Genomic DNA, 24,367 nt, shown 5'->3' with positions numbered 1-24,367 from the left:
GGAGCGCGAGAACAAACCACACACGATCCATCAAGCCTTACGAGTCACGTGTTGATGCTTTTCGTTTTTCTTTTTTTCCTGAGGTGATCGAAATTTGGAATGGTTTGCCTGCTGAAGTTGTCGAGCAATCGGACGTGCACAAGTTCGAACGTTCTATCGACATCTTTTGTCAGGAGCACCCAACTTGATGATTATGATATATGAATTTTGTATGTTGTACAAAATTGTACATTGTTGTACATTGTATTCCCTCCCTGTAACGACCCTCAAGCGAGGGTCAACAGTATCAATAAATAAAATAAAAAATAAATAAAATAGAACATCGCGACGACCACGACAGCAGAAATACGCCTGGAAAGTCCATATTATTGCTATCGCAATTTAAAGGAATTGCACTAATACACTTGCGTGTGACCTGCGTTCACGAAGTGAAATGACACTGTAATTTTTTAAAATTCGCTTACCAAATGAACAGGTGCACCATATACACCGGCGCAACTTATATACATAAAAAAAAACTGCCATTTTGAGGGGGGTGCGACTTATACAAAAGTGAGACTTATAGACAGCAAAATACGGTATATGTTCTCCTCAAGAGGCACATGTGTTGAGCAGAAGCAGAACAAGTTATGCACAGAAAAATGTGGTTCAGTTATTTTTTCAAAAATAAACTTCCACAGGTATAAACCTTGAGACATACACCACGAACCATGTCCTTATCTTCACTGTGTCTCATACTCTGCAAAATACACAGTAGCAGACGAGGATTTAGCTGACTGGGAAGAGGATGCTAATCTTTTTTAATTACACACATGACTCAAGCACATGTATCAGGGACAACCCGTGGGAAGTAACAGCACCACGACGACATGGAAAAACGTTTTTCCCTAGATGCAAAAACAGCATTTAACTCGTCTGTCTGCACAATTGAGGATAGGGCTGAAAAAACCCAAAATACCCTTTGCTCACAACCCTGCAAGCTGTGAAAAACTGATTGCAGCAGCCTCACTCAGCATATTGTTGTGCTTTCAGTGCAACACAAGCATTCAAAACTACATTAAAAACATTTTCAAGCCCTGCCTTAACCCATGACATCTATGAGGCAGTTGCCCTGAACGCAAATGACCAAACATTCTTTTCAAAAAAACGCAGCCTAATATTACCAAGGAAGGACTTAATTACCCTTGATGCTTAGACATGTATTCAAAAGGTTGGCAGGAAAGAACCCACCTCTTGTGCGAAGCCGAACTCGGCAAGCCGTGTGGCATGGAGAAACTTGTAGACCTGCAACAACACATTTGCCAAGAGACATCATGTATTGTAAAACCTTGAATAACACGTGCCAGTTACGATTAGAGAAAAAGGAGCATGCATAATTAAAATTAATTTAAATTCGACAGATATGTGCACTGCAAAATACAAAAATGGAATGAGACCAGCACTGGGCTTGCCTGGACAGGTATATTGTGAGCACTCAAGAAAATAAAACTCTAGTGCACCACAATTAACATTACAGCAGGCTACAACTTGGCAAACAGACACAAGCATAACTTCTATAATCACTCTATGTCAACAGGACTACAACTTGCCAAGAACATCTTGTTACCAGAAAAAAATGAGGCATGCGAATCGCTTTTGTGTGCCGTGTGTCGCCGTCAGATCAGCCATGAACGGCATCTGCACTCGACAAGTGTGGCCGCACACACTCTGTGTTCTTTTGCAAGAGGCCAGTGAAGATAGTGGTATGCTTTAAGTCGCTGTCTAACAACTCTTCTTAAAGGGAGAAGCTCCTCGAAACAACTTTTAAAAAATTATTTGTACCAGAGACATCGAAATTCAGCCAATTAGTAATAATAATAATAATAATAATAATAATAATAATAATAATAATAATAATAATAATAATAATCAGCCTATTTCATGTCCACTGCAGGACGAAAGCCTCTCCCTCCAATCTCCAATTACCCCTGTCCTGTGCCAAACGATTCCAACTAGCACCAGCAAATTTTCTAATTTCGTCGCACCACCTAGTCTTCTGGGGTGCGATCGGAGATGGTTGTTCGGCGCGTTCGTTCGGTTACTGGCGCGCGCGATTGGCCTACTCCGCGCCGACGTCGCCAGCCCCGGGGCGCCGCCCCGTTTTTGGTGACGTCAAAATGACGACACGCTCCTGTCAATCATCCGCCCACCGAGCATTTCGTCCGAACGCGACGAGAGTTGAGAAGTTTGGAGCGATCATACGGCTTCACATGGCGCGTCTGGTGGATTGGATTGGATCCAACAGGCGGCCTTTTCGGCTGCGGAATGGCACGTTTGAATCCAATTCATAGTTTAATTCTAGAAAATGGCGCTTCTGTTGGAAACTTAGGTTGTTGCGCTGGCTTTTCTAGAGGAAGGAGGAGAGCGGGTGGCGGTGCGAAACGCGTTTGAAGAGATGGCAGAAAGTGAATTCCGGCGTCGTTTTTGTTTCTCGAAACAAATAATTCGTTGGTTGTACAGAGAAATCGACAAGACCATCGGTGCCAGCGAGCCACTGGGATGTTGTCGCTGCCTCTTGAAAAGTGCGCCACTCTTCCCGTCGTATTTTTTTTCTTTTTCCTTCTCGCTGTGCGCGACACCACCTAGGGACGACGCAAAGAACCTAATAGTTATAAATTGCAGTAGTCACACGTACTACTATTTGAAAACGTGTTTGGGCTTGAGAAGAAAAAATACATTTTTTTAGATAAAGATTTCATTCAATTGGAAGACGAGAAACATTTGGCTTTGTAGTATACTGTTTGCAAGCAGACGACAAACGACGGAGATAAACTTCCGGGGAGGTCACCGCTTCCTGATTGGCTGCTCTCTCCGCCCCGCTGTCACAAATTTTGCATACTGCAACTTTGTGACGTTGCAGCAACTGAACAGAACGCGTATCGAACAAAATATCTCCGATCGCGCCCCTGCTGTCCTCTACTGCGCTTCCCCTCTCTTCATACCCATTCTGTCATCCTAATGGTCCAACGGTTATCTAATCTGCGTATTACATGACCTGTCCAGCGCCATTTTTTTTCTCTTAATGTCAATCAGAATATTGTCTATACCCGTTTGCTCTCTGATCCAAACCGCTCTTTCTGTCTCTTAAAGTTATGCCTAGCATTCTTCGTTCCATCGCTCTTTGCGCGGTCCTTTACTTGTTCTCAAGCTTTTTTGTCGGTCTCCAAGTCTCTTCCCCATATGTCAGCACTGGTAAAATGCACTGATTGTATACCTTCCTTTTCAATGATAACGGTAAGCTTCCAGTCAGGAGCTCATAATGTCTGCCATATGCGAGCCAACCCATTTTTATTCTTCTGTGAATTTCCTTCCCATGGTCAGGGATACCTGCGATTAGTTGACCTAGGTAGACATACTCCTTCACAGACTGATTCTAGAAGTTGACTTGCAATCCTGAACTCTTGTTCCCTTGCCCGATTATTCATCATTATCTTTTTCCACACATTAATCTTGCAATCCTGAACTCATTTCCTTGCCCGGTTATTCATCATTATCTTTGTCTTCTGCATATTAATCTTCAACCACACTTTTACATTCTCCCTGTTAAGGCCCTCAATCATTTGTTGTAACTCGTCTGCAGTGTTCCTGAATAGAACAATGTCATCGGCAAACCAAAGGTTGCTGAGGTATTCGCCCTCAATCTTACTTCTAAACCTTCCCAGTTTAATAGCTTGAATACTTCTTCCAAGCATGCAGTGAATAGCATTGGAGAGATTGTCTCTCCCTGTCTGACCCCTTTCTTTATTGGTATGTTCCTGCTTTTCTTGTGTAGAATTAAGGTAGCTGTAGAACCTCTGTAGATATTTTCCAAGGTATTTACGCAAGCATTCTGTACTCCTTGATTATGTAATGCCTCTATGACTGCTAGTATCTCTACTGAATCAAATGCCTTTTCGTAATCTATGGACGCATATAGAGAGGCTGATTTTACTCTGCGGATTTCTCGATGACCTGATCAATGACATGGATGTGATCCATTGTAGAGTATCCCTTCCTGAAGCCAGCCTGTTCTCTTGGTTGACTGAAGTCCAATGTTGCCCTTATTCTATTGGAGATAATTTTGGTAAATATTTTATATAGTACTGGGAGTAAGCTAATGGGCCTATAATTTTTCAATTCTTTAACGTCTCCCTTTTTGTGGATTAGTATACTGTTTGCATGGTTCCAGTTTTCTTGGACCTTTGCAGTCGATAGACACTTCGTATAGAGAGCCGCCAGTTTTTCTCGCATTATGTCTCCTCCGTCTTTGATTAAATCGACTGTTATTCCATTTTCTCCTCAGCCAATTAGAGAGTTTCTTATGCAGATTTCAAATATGCCATCAGTTTCTGTGTATGTCCTACAGTTCTTGAGTTATACTGAATGACAAATTATAGAGATCTCTATGGGCACTTTTTTTATTTGCACTTTCATTTGATTTTGATTGGGCACTTTTTTGAAGCTTGATTTGCATTTCCAGGTTCCAAATTCACAAGGAACAGCTGGTATAAGAAACATTTGGTTTATCTCAAAACTCTGGTTATCTCGAAAGATTTACTTGCTTTTATGACATCATTAACCACTTCCCTCCCGATTTATCCTGAATTTTGATCAAAAATGGCAAATTTTTTCTAATGCAGGATGCAATATTTCAACCATTTGTGTATTTGTACAAATACCTCAGCCATTCATTGCAAAAATGAAGCTTAGCAGCACTATGTATAAAAAGAAAAAATTAAATATATCGTTGACGGTCTGAGCTCACCCTTGGTCATTTTTACTAAAAACATGCAGAAGAATCCAGCTTACCCCATAGCACCACTGTATACAGGCATTTACAAGCATTCGATTCACGTTTAGAATATTCACACGCTTGTATATGAATTCTGGGGCTCTATATGCAAAAATCACAACATAATTATGAGGCCCGTTGTAGTGGGGACCTTATATTTACGGTGGGGACAGCGGATTAGCTTTGACGACCCAAGGTTCTTTAAAACACGCGCCTAAATTTAAGTACACAAGCATTCTTGCATTTCATCCTCAACAAAACGCTGCCACCGTGACCGGATCGAACCTGGAACCTCGAGTTCAGCGGCGCAACCATAGCCACTAAGCTTTCGCAATGAGTATTCACACACTTCTAGATAAGTTAATAATCTAATGTCAGATTGGGCAAGATGCAGTGTTAAGCTTTAAATTTTTCAGCATCAGATGCCCAGAAACTAAGTGAAAAAGTAGAGGGGAAAAGTACTTGCCTGCAGGTGTGGCAGCATGTATCCTGCATTGGCCAGGGACTGGGAGTATTCGTAGATTTCGGTGCACTGGATTGCTTCGTTAGATGCAAACTCCTCGAAAGAAAGTCTGTAGGGAAAATATTGCTTAAATGAGCACTCACCACTTCCATAAAAAATGGTGCAATAATGTATGGTCCCCGTTACAACAAAGATGCCTCATAAGCTATTACCTTACCAACCAGATGTATGTGCACGGTCTTGGCAGGTATCCAACTAGTATATGTTTCAGTTACAAACAAGGCAAGATCAGGTGCGAGACACTAAATTGAAAATACAATAAAACATGCCAATGAAATAACAGATACAGTCGAAATTCGTTATAATGAACCATGATAATCCAGCGAAAAAGGTCTGTTGTATCCAAAGTCCATTATTTAAAATTAGGGTTGCGGTATATTGAGAAATTGTGAAACTTCCGTACATACCACTGTGTAACCCATAAGCGATCGCAAAAACAATACGAACATCGAAATTAAAGTAACTATAGATCAGCAGGTTTACGCGGTAATTGTACAACCACGCAGCACGGTGTCTTCCTTTCCGCCGATTTCCTGATACTGGATGCTGACAAATGGCAGTTTCCCCATACTAGAGCATATATAAACCTGTGCAACCTGCGCACAATGGTGGGGAGCTGGCCGGCCGGCGCTGCCGCACCGGCCGCCAGGCCTGAGCATGTCACCGCCGCCAATGGCAAACATCAGCTACAGTTTGTTCTGCAGGCAAAACAGTGGCCGGTAGTATAAACCAGTCTAAATTTTCTTTCGCAACAAGCGATGATCATTGTAAAATCTGCAGCACGAACGAAAGCCGTGGTGAAAGGCAAGTTCAACTCGGAGCCCTCGTCTGGCCGCAGCTGCACTGCATGTGAGACGGTTCGACTGCATCTAGCAAGGCCTTGCAATCTGGAGGCCACGAATAGCAGCTCCTTTTTTGTGCGAATTCACGCGATGACAAATCAAGCGTTCTCAAAACGGTGCATTATGCGATAGTCAACAGTTGTTTTTGAAGGTCTAGCAGAGTTCTCAGCGTTTGGAGCTGACAGCAGTGAGCGGCGGCAGTCCACTTGCGTGGTTAACATGAAAACACTCTGCTGGCGAGACATTGCACGGCATGCCGTTGCGGGAAGCTTGCCGCTAGTGCATTTGTTTTTTAAGAAAACATGCATTTTTGCATATTCCGCAAGGCCGGAAATAGTAGCATGCAGTACACTGCCACATGCATGCATCACCGCAGTCAAATACATTGTACTATTTACACCATCCAGGCAAAATTCGCCCCAATATTTGTCTGCTGTAGCCGATAGTCCGTTATAGCCAGGTCCCATTAAAAGCAGAACTGGTTACACTGATAATATAGGTATACCAAACTAAATTAGAAGAATAGTTGGTTATACCTGAAATATGTTGTATGGAGACCAGTTCTTACGGACATTGTGGGGATGCGCGACTCACGCGCGTCCCCAGATATCTTGTTTTCCCCCATCTCCTGCAATCACGCTTCGCCGCGTGGCCTGCATGACGCCCGCGGCGGTCGATGTGGTTGAAGCGCAGCGCGAGAAATGGCGCGAGTGTTGCGCTGCTACCAGCGGGGTTACTTGGGTGCGGGAGCGGAAGGCGCTCGCTCTTGGATTCGGGACAACAAGCGGGACGGACGTGCCGTGCCGCGCGTGCGCCGATCCATGCTTCTGCGAGACCATCTCGTGTGGCCGCCTTGGAACGCGCCACCATTCGCATGACCGTACACGTGAATGACCAGGCGTTGGCATCCAGCATGGGGCGAACATATACGCTCGCTATCCGGTCGCGGTGAGTCGGACTTCCTAGATTTGTCACGCGCCCATCGGCATGTTTTGTGGATAGCAACTCGGCTAGCAGGCATTGATCTATGAAAGGTGCAATAAATGCCCTTGTGACTGTTTGCACTACTGTGTTGTCGTTCCTTTGTCCCAAGAGCACGGTGTGCGGACCCCACAACATGGACTGTATAATGAACAAAAAAAGATTCCCCCTAAAGCCCCTTACAAATACATGCAATTATTGCCTCATTCTAACAGAACAATACTTCCCTACCAACAAACATAATGAATCGTTGTTCTTGAAGCAACAAACAGCCAGTGATTTCACATTGTCAGTGGTGGAACAGCCATTTGAGCTTTTGGCACAGTGTTCAACACAGATCTATATATACCAGATATGGTCTAAATTTGATCTCTAAAACAGTCAATAAATATAGCGGAGCCAGCTTTACATGCTTTGATGACGCATTCAGGCTAAACATTCACAAACTAATTAAATTAAGTTATAAGAAAATGGTTTTCCCTGTAGGCATATCGTGCCAGTTCTACTATCACCGTCTTCAAGCAAACAAAAAAAGGGGTTCCGGGAACTAGGGTATGTCAACAAGACCCCACCCAGGAACTATGTGACTAAACTGAAGTTACAGGTGTTTGGATCGCGACACTGGAGCGATCGGATGGGAACTCGGCGCTGACGCCCGTGGTTGTACCTGGGTCGCAAGCCCCAAGGGTAGCGTTGGCCTGGCGGCCTGGGGTACAACTGCAAGCATCCGAAGGTCCCGGCAAAGCATGAGTCGACTGGTAACAACGAAACAACTTGTTTATTTTAACATCGCAAAGAGTTGGCGGTCAGGTTTGACCGAAGTAGAGAGACGGGAGAGCACTTCACTCAACTGAAGAAATCGGAGCCCTCCTCTGGCGTCCGGGGGCAGCTGTTTTTATACTCTCGCAGTTGAGGGCAAGAAGGAACCCCTCAAAAGACGAGCACGTGAATGTACAATGGGCTAATGGTGACGCACACTGTCGTAGCGACGCCGTAGCACCATGTCGTGGCGCTGCGCACGATCTCGTAGCACCTGGTCGTGGCGCTGCGCAGCACACTGTCGTGGCGCTGCCGGTCGGACACAATGACTGTAACGAGAAGATGGTCCCTGCTTTGGCATCGCCTGTTTCGGGCACAATGACTGGAACGAGATCCCTGCTTTGGCATCGCCTGTTTCGGGCCCAATAACTGGAAGGAGATCCCTGCTTTGGCATCGCCTGTTTCGGGCACAATGACTGGAACGAAATCCCTAGGCGGTCGCATCGCCGCAGACGCGCCTGGAAACACCTGGCGATGAGTGTTGCGGTGACGACGATCGGGCCAAAATGTCCGCCGCCCCGCCGCCGTCGCGCCGGCAAAACCACGTGTCGCAGGCGAAACGCAACAGACCGCCCCGCCGGGGAAAGGAGATCCCGATGGACAGGGGACTGCATCCGCTGTCCGGAGGGATGTCGCTCGATGATGCTCATAACCGAAGTCGGGCGTCCCTTGACGTTTCTTGAGCGCAGCGCACAGAGAAGGCCTCGTTCTCTCGTTCAGGTTCGCACGGGACACTGCAAAGTGACTTCGGGAGAGTTCACATTTTTGTTCTCGTTCCCGGCAAGCGTTAGAACTACGCTGAAAACTCAACCGCTCAGTCAGCAAGCACGGCACAACCCTCACTAAGCCCTGCCAGGCTCTTTCCCCTTTTTATACCACTGCCTAGTTCCTTACAGTAGTCTAGCATCACTCAGAACGCGTCCACAAATTGAAAAATTGCACTAGAAAGCATATCATCACTTTGAAACACTAAACAAAAGCAATATGTTAAAAAAAATCCTGCCTCAGGAAGAAAAACATCAGTAACAAACAATTTTGAGGCTGATTCCTACGTTAGGGGCTTCGACTTAAGCCATCGGCGTTACCGTTGAGACTCCCCTTTTTGTAACGCACCTCAAAGGAATATTGTTGTAAAGCGAGGCTCCAGCGCAGGAGGCGGCCATTTTTGGGAGAGATGGTCTGCAGCCATTGGAGAGGGCAGTGATCTGTCTCAATGATAAACCTCGAGCCGGCTAGATAGCATGACAATTTCTGAACGGCCCACACGAGACATGCACACTCTTTCTCGGTGGCGCTATACGCCTGCTCACGACTGGTCAGCTTACGACTAGCATACAGAACGGGGTGTTCTACTTCTCCATTTTCCCGTTGGCACAGTACAACGCCCATGCCTCGCTCACTAGCATCGCACTGAACAATGAACTCTTTTGTATAGTCTGGCGATCGTAGCACAGGCTGGCTTGTTAGGGCACTCTTTAGGGCGCTAAAAGCTCTTTCCTTTGTCTCGTCCCAGACGACTGTTTGAGGCTCTGTCTTTCTTAGAGCATCCGTCAGGGGAGCCGCGATATCAGAGTACCTAGGGATGTACCTCTGATAGTAGCCGGCGACACCTAAGAACGACCGAATATCGGTCTTTGTGCGCGGTTGCGGAAAGTCTCGCACAGCGGCCACTTTTATTTCAGAGGGGCGGCGACGACCCTGACCAATCACGTGACCGAGGTAGACAACCTCGGCCTGTGCTAACTGGCACTTAGGAGCCTTTACTGTCAAGCCTGCTTCGCGCAGGCGGGTTAGCACTGCCCGCAAGTGTGTCATATGCTCAGACCAGGATGCGGAGAATATCGCTACGTCGTCTAGATACGGTAAAGCGAATTCTTGCTGTCCCCGCAACACTTTATCCATGAGACTTGAAAAACAGTATGGCGCGTTCTTCAAACCAAAACTCAACACTTTAGGACGGAATGTTCCCATTGGTGAAATGAACGCCGCATACCTACTAGCCTCTTCTGTAAGTGGAACCTGCCAATAACCCCTGACAAGATCTAGGGTGGAAATAAACTGAGCGCTACTAACTTTCTCAAGGCGCTCCTCGATGTTAGGGATCGGATAAATTTGATCCTTAGTGATGGAATTAAGCCTGCGGTAGTCGACGCAAGGACGAGGTTCCTTGCCCGGTACCTCAACTAAAATCAAAGGGGAGGTATAATCACTCTCACCTGCCTCAATAACACCGAGCTGTAGCATTTTCTTTACCTCAGCCTCCATAATATCGCTCTGGCGGGGTGACACCCGATACGCCTTGGATCGTACTGGCTCTGTGGAGGTAAGTTCTATATCATGAGTAAGTACAGAAGTCCTACCAGGCCTCTCAGAGAACAGACCTTGAAACTCTTGTAATAGCTGGTGTAGTTCGGTTTTCTGCTCGGGCGACAGCGGTGCTCTACTGATAAGGTCACTAATGACTTGACCGGTGTCTTCCCTGTTCGTCACCGAGCCTAGTCCCGGAAGCTCGACCGGAAGCTCTTCAGGAACGTTTATCATCATGCACACCACTGCTTCCCTTTGTCTATAAGGTTTGAGCAGATTACAGTGGTAAACTTGCTGTGCTTTCCGCTTTCCTGGCAGACTTACCACGTAGTTAACGTCCGACAGTTTCTGAACAATTCGTGCTGGGCCCTCCCACTGCACGTCTAGTTTGTTGTTTAGCGATGTGCGCAATATCATGACCTCATCGCCAACCTCAAAACGACGGGCCCTGGCTGTCCGATCATAATAAACCTTGGCCCTCTGCTGGGCCTTTGCCATTGCTTCACCTGACAACTCCTGTGCCCTTCTTAAGCGTTCGAGGAGCTTAAGTACGTACTCCACCACGACTGGGTCGTCGCCCCTACCTTCCCATGATTCTCGAAGCATGCGAAGCGGAGATCGAAGCGAGCGACCGTACACCAGTTCAGCTGGCGAAAACCCCGTAGCCGCATGCGGCGCGGTCCTTAAAGCAAACATCACCCCAGGCAGACACAGCTCCCAGTCAGTTTGATGTTCAAAACACAAGGCTCTCAACACGCGCTTCATGACGGAGTGGAGCTTCTCAACGGAATTCGACTGTGGGTGGTACACTGAGCTGTGTAGCAGCTTTACCCCACACCTTTCGAGAAAAGTTGTCGTCAAAGCGCTAGTAAACACTGTGCCCTGATCTGATTGAATTTCTGCAGGAAAACCAACTCGCGCAAATATGGACAGTAGTGCATTAACTATCTCAACTGAGCTGAGTTCTTTAAGCGGCACTGCTTCAGGGAACTTTGTCGCTGGGCAGATCACAGTCAAAATGTGTCTGTACCCCGTGGCTGTTACCGGCAGAGGTCCCACTGTATCAATAACGAGCCGTCTAAAAGGCTCCGTAATGATAGGTACCAATTTCAACGGCGCCCTCGATTTGTCCCCTGGTTTGCCCACCCGCTGACAAGTGTCACATGTCCTCACGAAATGGTCTGCGTCCCGAAAACACCCTGGCCAATAGTACTCTTGCAAGAGACGGTCCTTAGTTTTCTTAACTCCTAGGTGTCCGGACCACGAACCCCCATGTGACAAGCGCAACAGATCCTGACGATAGCATTGAGGCACGACCAGTTGATCGAACTCCACTCCTCGGCGGTCTAGATACTTCCGGTACAGGACTCCACCTCTTTCCACAAAACGCGCAGTTTTCCTGGCGATACCTTCGTTGACATTGCAGCGAATGTTTTCTAGGCTGCCATCCTTCTTTTGCTCGGCTATCAAAGCCGACCGGCTGACTTTTAGCAACCTATCAAGTCCGTCTGACGTAGGCGCGATGAGCAAATCAGTAGATAGCTCTTCTAACTTTCCCGTGTCGGGCATTTCCTCTCCAGTATCTGGCGCCTTTAACGTTACGGACTCAAGTTTATTCAGTTCGGGCGTGCTCGGAATATCAGCTTGCTGCGCCTCTGACCCTTTTTCGTTGTTTGATAACGTCGGCCCCGCAACTACCGCCTTTGCAGCGAGCTCCCGAACCTTCGATCTGGTTAAGGCCTGAACACTAGCTTCACCAAACAAAAGCCCCTTCTCGCGCAGGAGGTGATCGGACCTGTTTGAAAATAAGTACGGGTACTGGGGTGGCAGCATAGATGACACTGCCGCCTCTGTCTCAAGCGCTCCGAAAGGTCCTTCAATAAGCACCTTTGCTACCGGCAGACACACGCTATGAGCTTCCACGGCTTGCTTGATCCACGCGCACTCGCCCGTGAACATATGGGGTTCTACGTAAGACGGGTGAACTACATCCATCGTAGCTGCGGAATCGCGAAGCACTCGGCACTCTTTCCCGTTTACGAGGAGGTCTCGCATGTAAGGCTCAAGAAGCTTCATGTTCTCGTCAGTGCTGCCTATTGAAAAAAACACAACTTTTGGTGTTGTTTCCGGACACTGCGCCGAAAAGTGACCCGGCTTCTGGCACGTATAACAAACGCCCGCTCGCCTCATCTCGAACCGCTTTCTGCGTTTGGCTGCCGCCGTCTCTTTACGTTTGGTCGGACTGCTTTCGCTCGCATCCGCACTACGCGTGTCCCCTTTTAATCTCATGGGCGTGAACTTCGGCCTCTCAAACTTCGAGCCAAATTCACCCTTTTGACCGTCCTTAGCTCCGCGAGCTCGACGCGTCACAAACTGCTCGGCTAGCTCAGCGGCTCTAGCCACCGTACTCACGTCTGGCCTATCCAAGACCCAGTATCGCACGTTCTCCGGTAACCGACTATAAAACTGTTCTAGCCCGAAACACTGCAGAACTTTATCGTGGTCACCAAACGCTTTCTCTTCTTTGAGCCACTCCTGCATGTTCGACATAAGCCTATACGCAAACTCTGTATATGACTCACTTTTGCCTTTCTCATTTTCCCGAAACTTCCGACGGAACGCTTCCGCAGACAGCCGGTACTTTTTTAGCAGACTCGATTTTACTTTGTCGAAATCCTCTGCTTCCTCTCTATCCAAGCGAGCGACTACGTCGGCCGCCTCGCCGGGTAACAAAGTGAGCAAGCGCTGTGGCCACGTTTCCCGAGAGAACCCCTGCTTCTCGCACGTTCGCTCAAAGTTAACCAGGAACAAACCAATGTCCTCTCCAAGCTTAAACGGCCGCATCAGGTCAGTCATTTTGAACAATACGCGTTCTCCTGCACCGTGTGCCTGACTTCCATTACGAGCGCGTTCCATCTCTATCTCGAGACGCTTCATTTCCAAAGCGTGTTGACGGTCACGCTCTTCTTTTTTTTCTTGTTGCTCTCGCTCTTTCTGTTCTTTACGTTCGCGCTCTTCTCTTTTTGCAGTCTCCCTCTCTTCAATAGTCTCAAGGCATTCCGACAGCTCGTCATCCTCAGCCTCTAACTCAAGAATAGCCTTTATCAGTTCTGGTTTTCTGAGTTTGTCTGAGACATCCAGACCCAACTCTCTTGCAAGCTCCAACAATTTCGGTTTGCGCAACGACTTCAAATCCATGGCTGCTCTGAATGCTGCTTTCTCTACTGCTTACTATTGTCTTGCCGCAAACTAACCCGGCAGCAACGACAACCACAATTACCAGCTCTGTTTCTGACACTAACAAAAAGCCTGGCAACGCTCAGAAGAAGAAAGTCCCGCACTCACCAAACCTCGCAGGCAGGAATTCCGCGCAGTCGTTCCGCTGCAGGCAACCAGTCGTCACACAGGGCTCGTTGCACTGCTCCCGGATCGTCGTTGAGCTGCTCAGCATACTGTCAACTGCATCTCTTTGCTGCTGGCCTCCGTTGTCGTGATCTCGCCGCTGGCAGACAGTTGTTTGAAGTCGTAGGCGATCTCACCGCTGGCAACCAGATGTTTGGATCGCGACACTGGAGCGATCGGATGGGAACTCGGCGCTGACGCCCGTGGTTGTACCTGGGTCGCAAGCCCCAAGGGTAGCGTTGGCCTGGCGGCCTGGGGTACAACTGCAAGCATCCGAAGGTCCCGGCAAAGCATGAGTCGACTGGTAACAACGAAACAACTTGTTTATTTTAACATCGCAAAGAGTTGGCGGTCAGGTTTGACCGAAGTAGAGAGACGGGAGAGCACTTCACTCAACTGAAGAAATCGGAGCCCTCCTCTGGCGTCCGGGGGCAGCTGTTTTTATACTCTCGCAGTTGAGGGCAAGAAGGAACCCCTCAAAAGACGAGCACGTGAATGTACAATGGGCTAATGGTGACGCACACTGTCGTAGCGACGCCGTAGCACCATGTCGTGGCGCTGCGCACGATCTCGTAGCACCTGGTCGTGGCGCTGCGCAGCACACTGTCGTGGCGCTGCCGGTCGGACACAATGACTGTAACGAGAAGATGGTCCCTGCTTTGGCATCGCCTGTTTCGGGCACAATGACTGGAACGAGATCCCTGCTTTGGCATCGCCTGTTTCGGGCCCAATAACTGGAAGGAGATCCCTGCTTTGGCATCGCCTGTTTCGGGCACAATGACTGGAACGAAATCCCTAGGCGGTCGCATCGCCGCAGACGCGCCTGGAAACACCTGGCGATGAGTGTTGCGGTGACGACGATCGGGCCAAAATGTCCGCCGCCCCGCCGCCGTCGCGCCGGCAAAACCACGTGTCGCAGGCGAAACGCAACACAGGAAAGACATCCATAGGTTTATTCTAATGTGCCCAATTTCTCCTGTCCAACTGTGCCGTGGAACATGTGAAACCTGATTTTGTTCCGCGGCCGGTTTCGGCTTCTTGCACTCGCAAAACTGATGGCTATCTCGTTACTAATCGCTCAAAAGGCAACTGCCTGTCACTTGCTCGTTTATTGCCTACAGGAGTGCACATACGAACGATGTCGCCGTGCATGCACTTTCTTTCTTTCTTTTCCTTTTTTTGGAGACTCACGAAAACTAACATGTAACTAACGGTTAACATGTAGTGTTTCCACTTTTCGTCGTGCAAACACGGCGGTGCGTCATCTCCATCGGGCGGCCCGGCAGAACAACAAGCCTCAGAGATCGGAACAACGGCCTCCAAGCGCCCTGTGCATTTGCGTGTGAAGCCACATCAACATCAACATCATTTCGACGCTGTGTCAGAGAGCTTTGTGGCGTCGTGCAAACAGGGTCTTGCGTCATGCCAAAGCTCGGATAAAAAAGATGGCGGGTGCTCAGCATAGAAGAAAAATTAAGGCATCGTTCATGCTATCGAACGTGACACGAAGTTGGCGCTAGCACGCAACAGGGATCTACTGTCGACTACGGTGTGTGGCATTTGGAATGCGAAGAAGTTGCTCGGCAGCGCTGCTGCAACCGCGAAGAGATGTCGGCTACGAGGTTCCACTTTTCGCCATCGTTGCTTCTGTTTTTGCCGAAGTGTCGACTAGCAACAGTGATGAGGACGACACGGAAAGCTACAGTGCATGCGATTCAGGCCTGACAGTGGCAGAAGCTGGACGTTACGTCAGCCTAATGAATGCAATCTTCATGACGAGAACAGCCCCCCGCAATTAAAAAGGTGCCCCGCGACTTCTGCAGCGCTACCACTCGCGTGCACGGAGAACATGCAACGCCAACGAGGAATCTGCCATGCGAGTGTTTGCTGAGAAGAGGGGGCTGGCTGAAAGGCTGGCTCGCAGTTTCAGTAAGTTTGAGGCCACTGTCGTCGCTGCTAGGCCGCGGCAGCATCAAATGAAAAGAACACTTTTGTCGCGCGAAGTGAATAAATACTGCATGTCTTTTTCCCCTCTCATCGCAATCTCTCTGAGTTCGGGTTGTGACAGGTAAGTGGGCGATTAAGTGGGCGGTTAAGCAGTACTACCGTTTAGTACGTACTTTTTCCGAGCTCCAGCCAACTACGGTTTAACGAGGTTTCACAGTATACTTATATGAAACTGTTATAAAATAATACTAGTAAAGAGTTTCAAATATATTAACACAGAATACAAAAATACAACCCTTTGCAATAAATACAGGAATAATGAGTAAGAACAGTACAGTAAAACCTCGTTAAACTGTAGCCGCTTAAACAGTAGTTTTGTTTAAAAAGTAGTAAAGTCAAATCCCTGACTCAGCAGCCATTGAACATTATGTGTTTTGTACCCGCATAAACCGTACCAGCTTATTGCGTACGTATCGGTTAACACGTATTGTTTCCACTTTTCATCGCGCAAACATGGCGGTGCGTCGTCTCCATTGGGCGACCCGGCAGAACAAGCCTCAGACTGCAGTAAAACACGTTGTGGGGCTAGTTGGTGCATAGCTTTCAATAGGTCTGTTAATAGGTTTCAAAGGCCTGCAGGAATGAGGATGAACAAGTATGTAAAGCAAGGCTTCATGATACGACAATCATGTATAAAAGTAAAGATTCTGTTGCGCGTGAATTGTTGGAGGCCAACGAGATTAAGAAAAGAGGGGACAACTGTGTCAGTACCCCGTCGTTCAATATAAACACAAATGAAAGCATGTTTTTAGATAAGTTCTCGATTTAGATTAAGCGTGATTCCCTTTATCCTCAGTGTGCTCGCACGTGCGCATTCACATATTCAGTGTCCCTCTTTTTTCGTTCCCCTCTCCTAATGGCTATATAATCAGCCACCTGTGATTTCAATAAACAGTTGCAAGTAGCGCCTTGTCCTGTCTGTATTTCTTCTAGTGTGCCGTCACTATTGGCACTTCACCTATTGAAAGCCTCAGACATCGGCACAACGGCCTCCAAGCTCCCTGTGCATTTGCATGTGAAGCCACATCAACATCATTTCGGCGCCGTGCCAAAAAGTGTTGTGGCGTCGTGCAAGCGGGAGCTCACGTCATGCCTCAACTATCATGCCGTGCAATCGAATGCGACGCGAAAAGTCGACGCTGGCACGTGACATGGGCCTACTGTTTGTTACAGTGTGTAGCATATGGAATGGGAAGAAGTTGCTTGGCAACGCTGCTGTGACCGCAAAGAGATGTCGGCTATGAGGTCCGACTTTTTGCCATCGTTGCCTCTGTTGTTGCCGAAGTGTCGACTAGCGATAATGATAAGGATGACACGGAAAGCAACAGCACGGGCGATTCAGGCTAGACAGTGGCAGAAGCTGCGCGTTATGTTAGCCTCATGAATGCAATCATCGTGATGAGAACAGCACCCGGCAATGAAAAGGCGCCCTGCGGCTTCTGCAACGCTACCGCGCCTGTCCACAGAGAATATGCAACGCGAATGATGAATCTGCCGTGCGAGTGTTTGCCGAGAAGAGGGAGCTGGCTGAAAAGCTGGCTCACAGCTTCAGCAAGTTTGAGGCCGCTGTCGTCACTGCTAGGCCGCCACGGCATCAAATGAAAATAATACGTTTGTCGCGTGAAGTAAATAAATACTGCATGTTTTTTTTCCCCCTTTCGTCGCATTCTCTCCGAGTTCCATGTTCCGTTTTTGACAGGTAAGTGGGCGATCTCATACTATTTCGGTTAAGCAGTATTACCGTTTAGTACGTACTTTTTCCGAGCTCCGGCCAACTACGGTTTAACGAGGTTTCACTGTACGTCGATTTGCAAAATGAAAACTTATTGTGCAGTGCAGTCCACTCATAACAATACCACATATAACGATATACTGGTTATAACGATGAGTTGACTTCAGATTATCAATTTATGGATTAGGGCTATGAGAAAAAAAAAAGTATGCTATTCACCGCATATCGGATATAACAATCAAAATTCTGTCTTTTGGGCAGCGTTTTCCATGCAGAATGATAGTGAAATTCGCTTTGCTAAGTTCTCCTTATCCGAGACTGGGCAAAAAGTTTGCTTGCGCGAGTTCGTATCTGCCGGACCACTACTGCACAGCACGTCCCGCCAGCGCACAGATTCAGAGCATAGCAAGTTGGCGCGGCGTGCCACAAGATGGTACTAGCTGCTTCGCGTCCGCGTCGCTCCCCTGCAATGCGGACACGTCACTCGCTAGAGAGAGAGAAAAAAAAACGAGAAGCAAAGTGCACCTGCACTCCCTTTCTACAATCTCTCTCTCTTTTTCAGGAAGCACAGAAATGAGCCACAGAAGCAGCAGTCAGTGCGCCGACAAAGCGCAAAGCTATATTGCTTGGGATGGAGCTGCAAATTTTGCAAGACTAGCGTAGTTGACGACATAGACAATTCTGAAAACCACGAGCGCCATGATCATGAAGGCTAGAACAAGTGACCATGCCGATGAACGGAAACGGCAGGCTTTGTGCGCAAGGGCGAAACCCCCATATGTGAAAACAACACGGCGGCAGTCGCTGACATTGCCGAACTCTGGGAGCACATCGCTATTGGCAATAAAATAGGTGGTGCTTCGATGGAGGAGTTTTCGAGTGCAGATAGCGCTGCATCGTTCTGCGAAGAATCTCCGACAGGGCGATTGTCGCAACAGACGGCGGCGTTGTTCAACGGAGGCAACGAGGTTGACAGTGGCCCGTCCTTGAAGCTGACCCCAATGCTCACACAAAGTGTACTGTCACTGATAGAGTCGCTCACTGATTTTATGCACGCTAAATTATAGCTGCCGCTGTTCGCGCAGCCGCTGGATGCGATGTAGTTGTGAACCTGAAACTTCCGCGAAAGCAAGTGCAAATTTCCGACTATTTCAGTGCACCTAACACTTGACACGCTGTTTAGAGGTATAAATAAGCATCTTACTTTTCACAGCCTGGTTTCTTCTATGTCAATTCTTTATCGTAAGTGGCAATTTTGGTTTCGGAGCTGCAAAGGTATGTTCGGCAGCCTTTTTTTTTTTTTACGACAGTCGAGATATAGTGATGATCGGTTATAATGATTGTATGTTATATCGTTATAAGTGGACGGCACTGTATAGGTATTGATATTAGCTTTTTCGAAAAGTTAGCAAAGAACAGAAAAATTGCAACACTTCGCAGTAAACACAAGATAAACCTGATGAAATAATAGTTGTAAGCGGTTTAACAAAAAGAGAACATAAGGATCAGTTTAAGAAGCAGAGAGAATAACTTCGAAAAAATACTTTTTCATTGCTCTCAGCAAGTTCTGCGAGTTCTTTATGTAATGCGGAATACCATTCCATACATTTGCTCTAGACTACTGTAACAGTCGTTTGCCATAGGCGTTTTCTATTGGCGGGATATTTAAGTTACCAAAAGCTTGGTTCCGAGTGTGGCACTGTGGGATGCAGAGTAACGAAATAGGGAATGGCTTGTTGTATCTTATAACATTGTTAATACACATGGCTAATAGTAATTCTCGTACGAAATCAAAAGGCAAGATTTTTAGCATAGAAAACAGGGGTTTGCTTGGTTCATAGTATCGCGAGAAAGTTATCGTACGTATAGCTCGTTTTTGCAACCGTCGTACTCGTTCAAGGCAGAAGTTATATGTCAAACCCTAGGCTTCTACACAGTACAAAAGGTGGCAGTTCACTAAAGTATAAAATGCGGAGTATTGACACATCAAAGTATCCACAAGCTTGCACGAAGGCATAGCAACTTGAAGCTAATTTAGAGCAGACACCATCTAGCTGAAGCTGCCAATTTAAGCAGCTGTCTAGAAGGACACCAAGGTACGAGAACGAGTCAGTACAATCGAGGGGGCAATTATTAATACGTAGCATTATATCATTATGTGGAGTAGTACTATTTTGGGAATCGAATACCATGCATTTAGTTTTATTAGGATTAATGATAAGTTTGTTAGCCGTAAACTAATCAGCAGTTCTGGCTAGTTCACTATTCATTTTTTCTTCTATATCTGAAATATTTTCACCGGTAATAATAAGGGCGGCGTCAGCATACATGAGCATTTCGGCAGTGGTCAACTAACTTGTGGTAAGTCGTTTATGTATAGCAAGTAAAGCAACAGACCTAATACCTAGCCTTGTGGCACACCTGTTTGTATGGAAGTAATGTTGTTAATTATTACCATTTATGAATAAACAGTACATAGACACCAACGCAAAATATTTTTTTCTCACTTTACAGTCACCCTAGAAAAACTATAGTAAATTTTTTTCGAGACAGGTCCCTCTGACGAATTTAAATCTGCAATAAAAATATCGACCCTGGGCGGTCGCATATGGCAAAAAAAATCGACCCTGAAAGGGTTAAAATATTGTGATGATTGACACTGTGGGGGCGGGAGGCTCGCTTTCGCTCGTCGCACAGCTTGACACGTGTAGCACACCATTTCGCACAGTGCAGACATATGCGTGCAATCTTTGACTCTGCAACGCTGTCAGATTCGGCTGTGATGTGCAAATTCAGTTTGGAGCTTTCTGCCTACACACAAGCTTTCATCATTCCACCTAGTAAGCACAAAAAAAAAAAAAAACTTTCACGAATATGTTCGTGGTAGTTGCCAGCATGTCACCCTCGGACCCAATGTCAGCTTTCAGCCACCAGTCTAGCCTGTGATCTCACACCCAATCATCAAAGCAATTTAGTAGCGTGAACAATATGTATTGGAGGCCACCTTGCCACGACAACCTACTGCTCGCCACCACATCAGCTGGCAGCAAAGTTTTGTCAGTTGCAGTTGAGGCCTCAGTTGAAGAAAACTTTGTCCTAGTTTGGGGAGCAAATGTTGGAGCCTCGTCATTGCATTTTCTCTACCATTAAGCCAACAGGAAGGATAGCCGATAGCAGAGCAAGGCTGAATTAATCGTAATCGACAATTGAAGTGCAGGGATGCTATATATCAGCCTGCATAAACGATTTGACATATTATGCAGAGATAAATGTGAACTGCACAGTCCATAGTTTTTCCTTGCAGAAAGCGATCTGCATGGGTCAGACTTAAAGAGGCCCTGCAACACTTATTTAAGGCCACTATTTTAGCCCTAGACTTTTCATTAGCCTGTAAAAGAACTAAGAGAAAATGGAATTATAATAATGTACACAAACCGAAGTTATTGGCTGCAGAAACTGCAAAATACAAGCAAGATGACTGTTACTCTCAACTCGAATTTTCACAACTCTGAATGCCCCATTTCACTCTCACATGGCATAATACTGCGGTGCCCAATAGCAGGAGGGAATCGATTTTAGATAGCAAAAGTTGGAACACCATGGCCTCCACAATCGTGCGTTACCCAGTGCGATCCTGGATGCCATGGCATCACTTCTATATTACAACTAGCGCGAGATGAATGCTGGCGTGCAATGGGGTGCTTAGTATGCTGATGCATCATTCCAATGATTACAACACCTTGCTTGTGGCTGCGTGATAGGTAATTAGGCGGCAATTAAAATGGCTGTAAAATGTAATGGCACAGTTTTTTTCGCAATAGTCACAGTTTTGTGCAAACACAAATCGCACATTACATTTTTAACCATTGCACCGCACAAAGATAACAAAATTTCTGCATTGTGATGATTCAATTGGTACAATCGAACAGGCTTTCTTGAGAGCTTATCAAGCTCCTTTAATGCCATCATGAATCTGAGGCTGTGCTAGCCACAGTTTCAGATTCGTACTTAATAAAACAAATAGCAATTACAGCCATTTCTTTCTTTTTCCTGGAAAGGCAAAAATAAATACACCCTGCAAATGATTAAATATGGCACTTTGGTTTATAAGTCATATGGAACTTGCCCTGAGCCTGAGAAAGTTTTGTAATGGCAGTAAAGAAAAAGATTTACGCACGTGTGGTGGCTGGATCCAAGCAGCACCATTTTGCTTGACTTGCAGGCGTATGTGCCAAACTCCACCTGGGCCATCAGGTAGCAGAAGTGTGCTGCTGAGAGGCAACCACGGCTAGCTGCATTCAGAGGAAGACAAGGACAGGCACCATAATTAATTTATTCATAAATGCACTCCTCAGGTTCTGCAACAAGTGGGAATCAAGGAGTGAATCAAACATGCAACTTCCTCAGTGTGGCGACCACCGGCACGTACTTTACTTACTCGCATAGTGTTCACACTTTTTTGTCAAAAAAATTAATGCAAATTCAGGGGTGTGATCATTATGCGGGTTAAATTCCCAGTGAAAAGAAATATCTTTTTTTTCATACCGCATTTGCTGCAGGATGACAACAGCGGTACAGCGGTAACAGCGGGACACTGCTGTTACAGCGGTGTCTCGCTGTAACAGTGCGGGACACCAAAACAAAAATGGCGGCCGGTGGAGCAAGTCAAACGCGCCGAACGCAATTTTTTTTTCTTCTCGTGAGTATATTACGCGCATTGAGTTTTTTCCATATCAGTAATGAATAATATCTTTAATATCGGTACGTTTGCAACAATAACGTAGCCATGTCCACTTTGAGGAGACAGAAACACAGGTGGGCGCACTTAGATGCCAGTGATATAGAAACACATGGCGGGCATGCTGTGGAAACTGCAGCATTTGTCTTCACTACTATCCTAATGCGGCACGTTTCTGCTAACGGTGGGCTAATATCTTGGCTGTGTTACAAGCGTCGGCGTATGAATAGGGTACACTTCTATCGTGTAAGTGAAAATGTGGCTATTATCGTTGCCGCTTGCGATTTGTCGCGTCCCCACGAGTGCAGATGAGAAGAATATAAAGGCACCTTTCTTTGTTGTTGTTGACCACAACCATTATAAAGCCTGCAAATAGGAAAGCCAAGGCAAGTTTGGTTGTAGCTTTCTTTTTCATGGAAGTGCGGAAAGTGATGAAAGGAATGAAATGGGGCACCTGCTTAAGAATATTTGGTGCGTGCAGAGCGCTTGGTATGTCTCGAAGAGTCATTCCCGTAGCATTCGACAGCACTCGACAGATGGTAAGCGCGATCATAATTAGCTAGACATAGCACGCGACATACTGCTACAGCAAGTTCAGGGTGCAATCATTACACGGGAAAGAAAAAAATCTAATTTTGACGACAAAATTCAGAGGTGCGATCGTTATGCAAGGGCGATCATTATGCAAGTAAATACGGTATTTAGTGCTGCATACTTAGACATATTAAGTATATTGTACTTGCAATATTATACGTATTTTCTCTGGCTATTGCAGATTCCTTTCAAGACAAAAATACATTCTTGACCTAATCAAGTCGCATAGAAGAGTGCAAATCAAATATGTATAAGAAACAAAATAGGCAGGATGAAAGCAAAGATACACATAAATACGCGGCAACCTACGCTACACGCAGTCTATGCTGTAGCCTACTTACCTAATACAAAGATTTTTCAATGTTACAAAATATCACAGTTACACATGCTCAGAGTTATGCAAAAGATGGAAGTCACAAATTTGCACTTCCAGACTTCACCACACTCACCAAGCACGTCACCTAAGGTGGTGATGCTCCGAGCATCCACTTCTGGGCGTGACGATGGGTTGGACAGGATCATGGCTAAATGGGGCCGCCAGTCACCCCACTTTTCATCCGCTATGCACTGCACATATGCATGCATACACTTACTTCACTTAAGGCACACAATCACAGAGGACATTAAGCAAATGAAGAGTACACACATTTTAAGAAAAAAATACGAGAGCCCTGAACTTGAAAATACAAGCACTCAGGAGCCGAATTTGGTAAGTAGAATTATCTACCCCAGGAGCATCATCTGAACAGGAACAACATCCACTGTGGTCTGTACCATCTGTCTAACGAAGAAATTCAAATGTATCCAAAAAGAGTTGACTTGGACGCTCTTCATCTTATGCAGGTACATACCCTATACATTCTCGTGCAAGGGCAGCCGTCTTTTTCCTACATTTGAGCCTGTATTTCTTAGACGTGCCCCATACACAGTAAAAAGTAAACAAATTTGCATCTGCTTTGAAAAACTGACATGCTTGTCGCCGTGTGCAACAACCTTGGGAAGCCTTTATTTTAGCTTTATTTATCGCCCCATTTGTTACCACTGGCAGGCAGCCACAAAGATGTGGCAGATGGATTCTGGTTCATTGCAAGCATACTATTACAAAAATAAGCCATCCTCAGATGCTCGCTTTGACGTCGAGACGCGTGTAAGGTCGCAGAATTAATAAACTACCAGCCTTCTCGCACAAAATGTGAACTTAGTGTTAGTCAATAGCACTTATGCAACTTCCAGCTGGCGCATTAGCAACAAAAATTAACTGCATAATTTCACAGTAATTGCCAAGTGCACAGCCCTTGGGCAATAGCCGAAGTGGTATGCATATGTTGCACAAATGTATGTGCACAGCTCTACAGGACAAGCTATGTGGTGCCAGGATACATATTTCACTGGTCCTTAGTCAACAACTGCAGAAATAACCGAAGAGTAGATCGATATGCCCTGCGAGAAGCTTCGAGGGACCGTGCTGATATCACTCTATTCAAAGGTGAAGCAGGCCTTGGACACCGGCTTGGACGTCATGTTGCGCTGCCCATAAGGTTACACAGTGAAAAAAAAAAAAAAAAAAAAAAAAAAAAAAAACCCTCCATTGGTTTTACTTTTTGCACGGATC

At 46.4% G+C, this 24,367-nt stretch overlaps 1 protein-coding gene across 7 annotated transcripts in view; it reads right to left on the bottom strand.

The window, feature by feature from the left end:
* Positions 1-24,367, bottom strand: part of LOC142568320 (uncharacterized) — a 258,619-nt gene that overhangs the window by 111,621 nt on the left and 122,631 nt on the right. For all 7 annotated transcript variants that reach the window (XM_075678322.1, XM_075678326.1, XM_075678323.1 and 4 more), the window contains 4 exons: positions 23,205-23,322; positions 21,601-21,715; positions 5,277-5,382; positions 1,231-1,284 (listed from right to left, as the gene is read on the bottom strand). In XM_075678322.1, coding sequence (XP_075534437.1) covers positions 1,231-1,284; positions 5,277-5,382; positions 21,601-21,715; positions 23,205-23,322 — 393 coding nt within the window. The remainder of the gene's footprint in view (positions 1-1,230; positions 1,285-5,276; positions 5,383-21,600; positions 21,716-23,204; positions 23,323-24,367) is intronic.

Source organism: Dermacentor variabilis, unplaced genomic scaffold, assembly GCF_050947875.1.
Source record: "Dermacentor variabilis isolate Ectoservices unplaced genomic scaffold, ASM5094787v1 scaffold_18, whole genome shotgun sequence".
Lineage (NCBI taxonomy): Eukaryota > Metazoa > Arthropoda > Arachnida > Ixodida > Ixodidae > Dermacentor > Dermacentor variabilis.
This window is presented reverse-complemented; position numbering and strand designations above follow the sequence as displayed.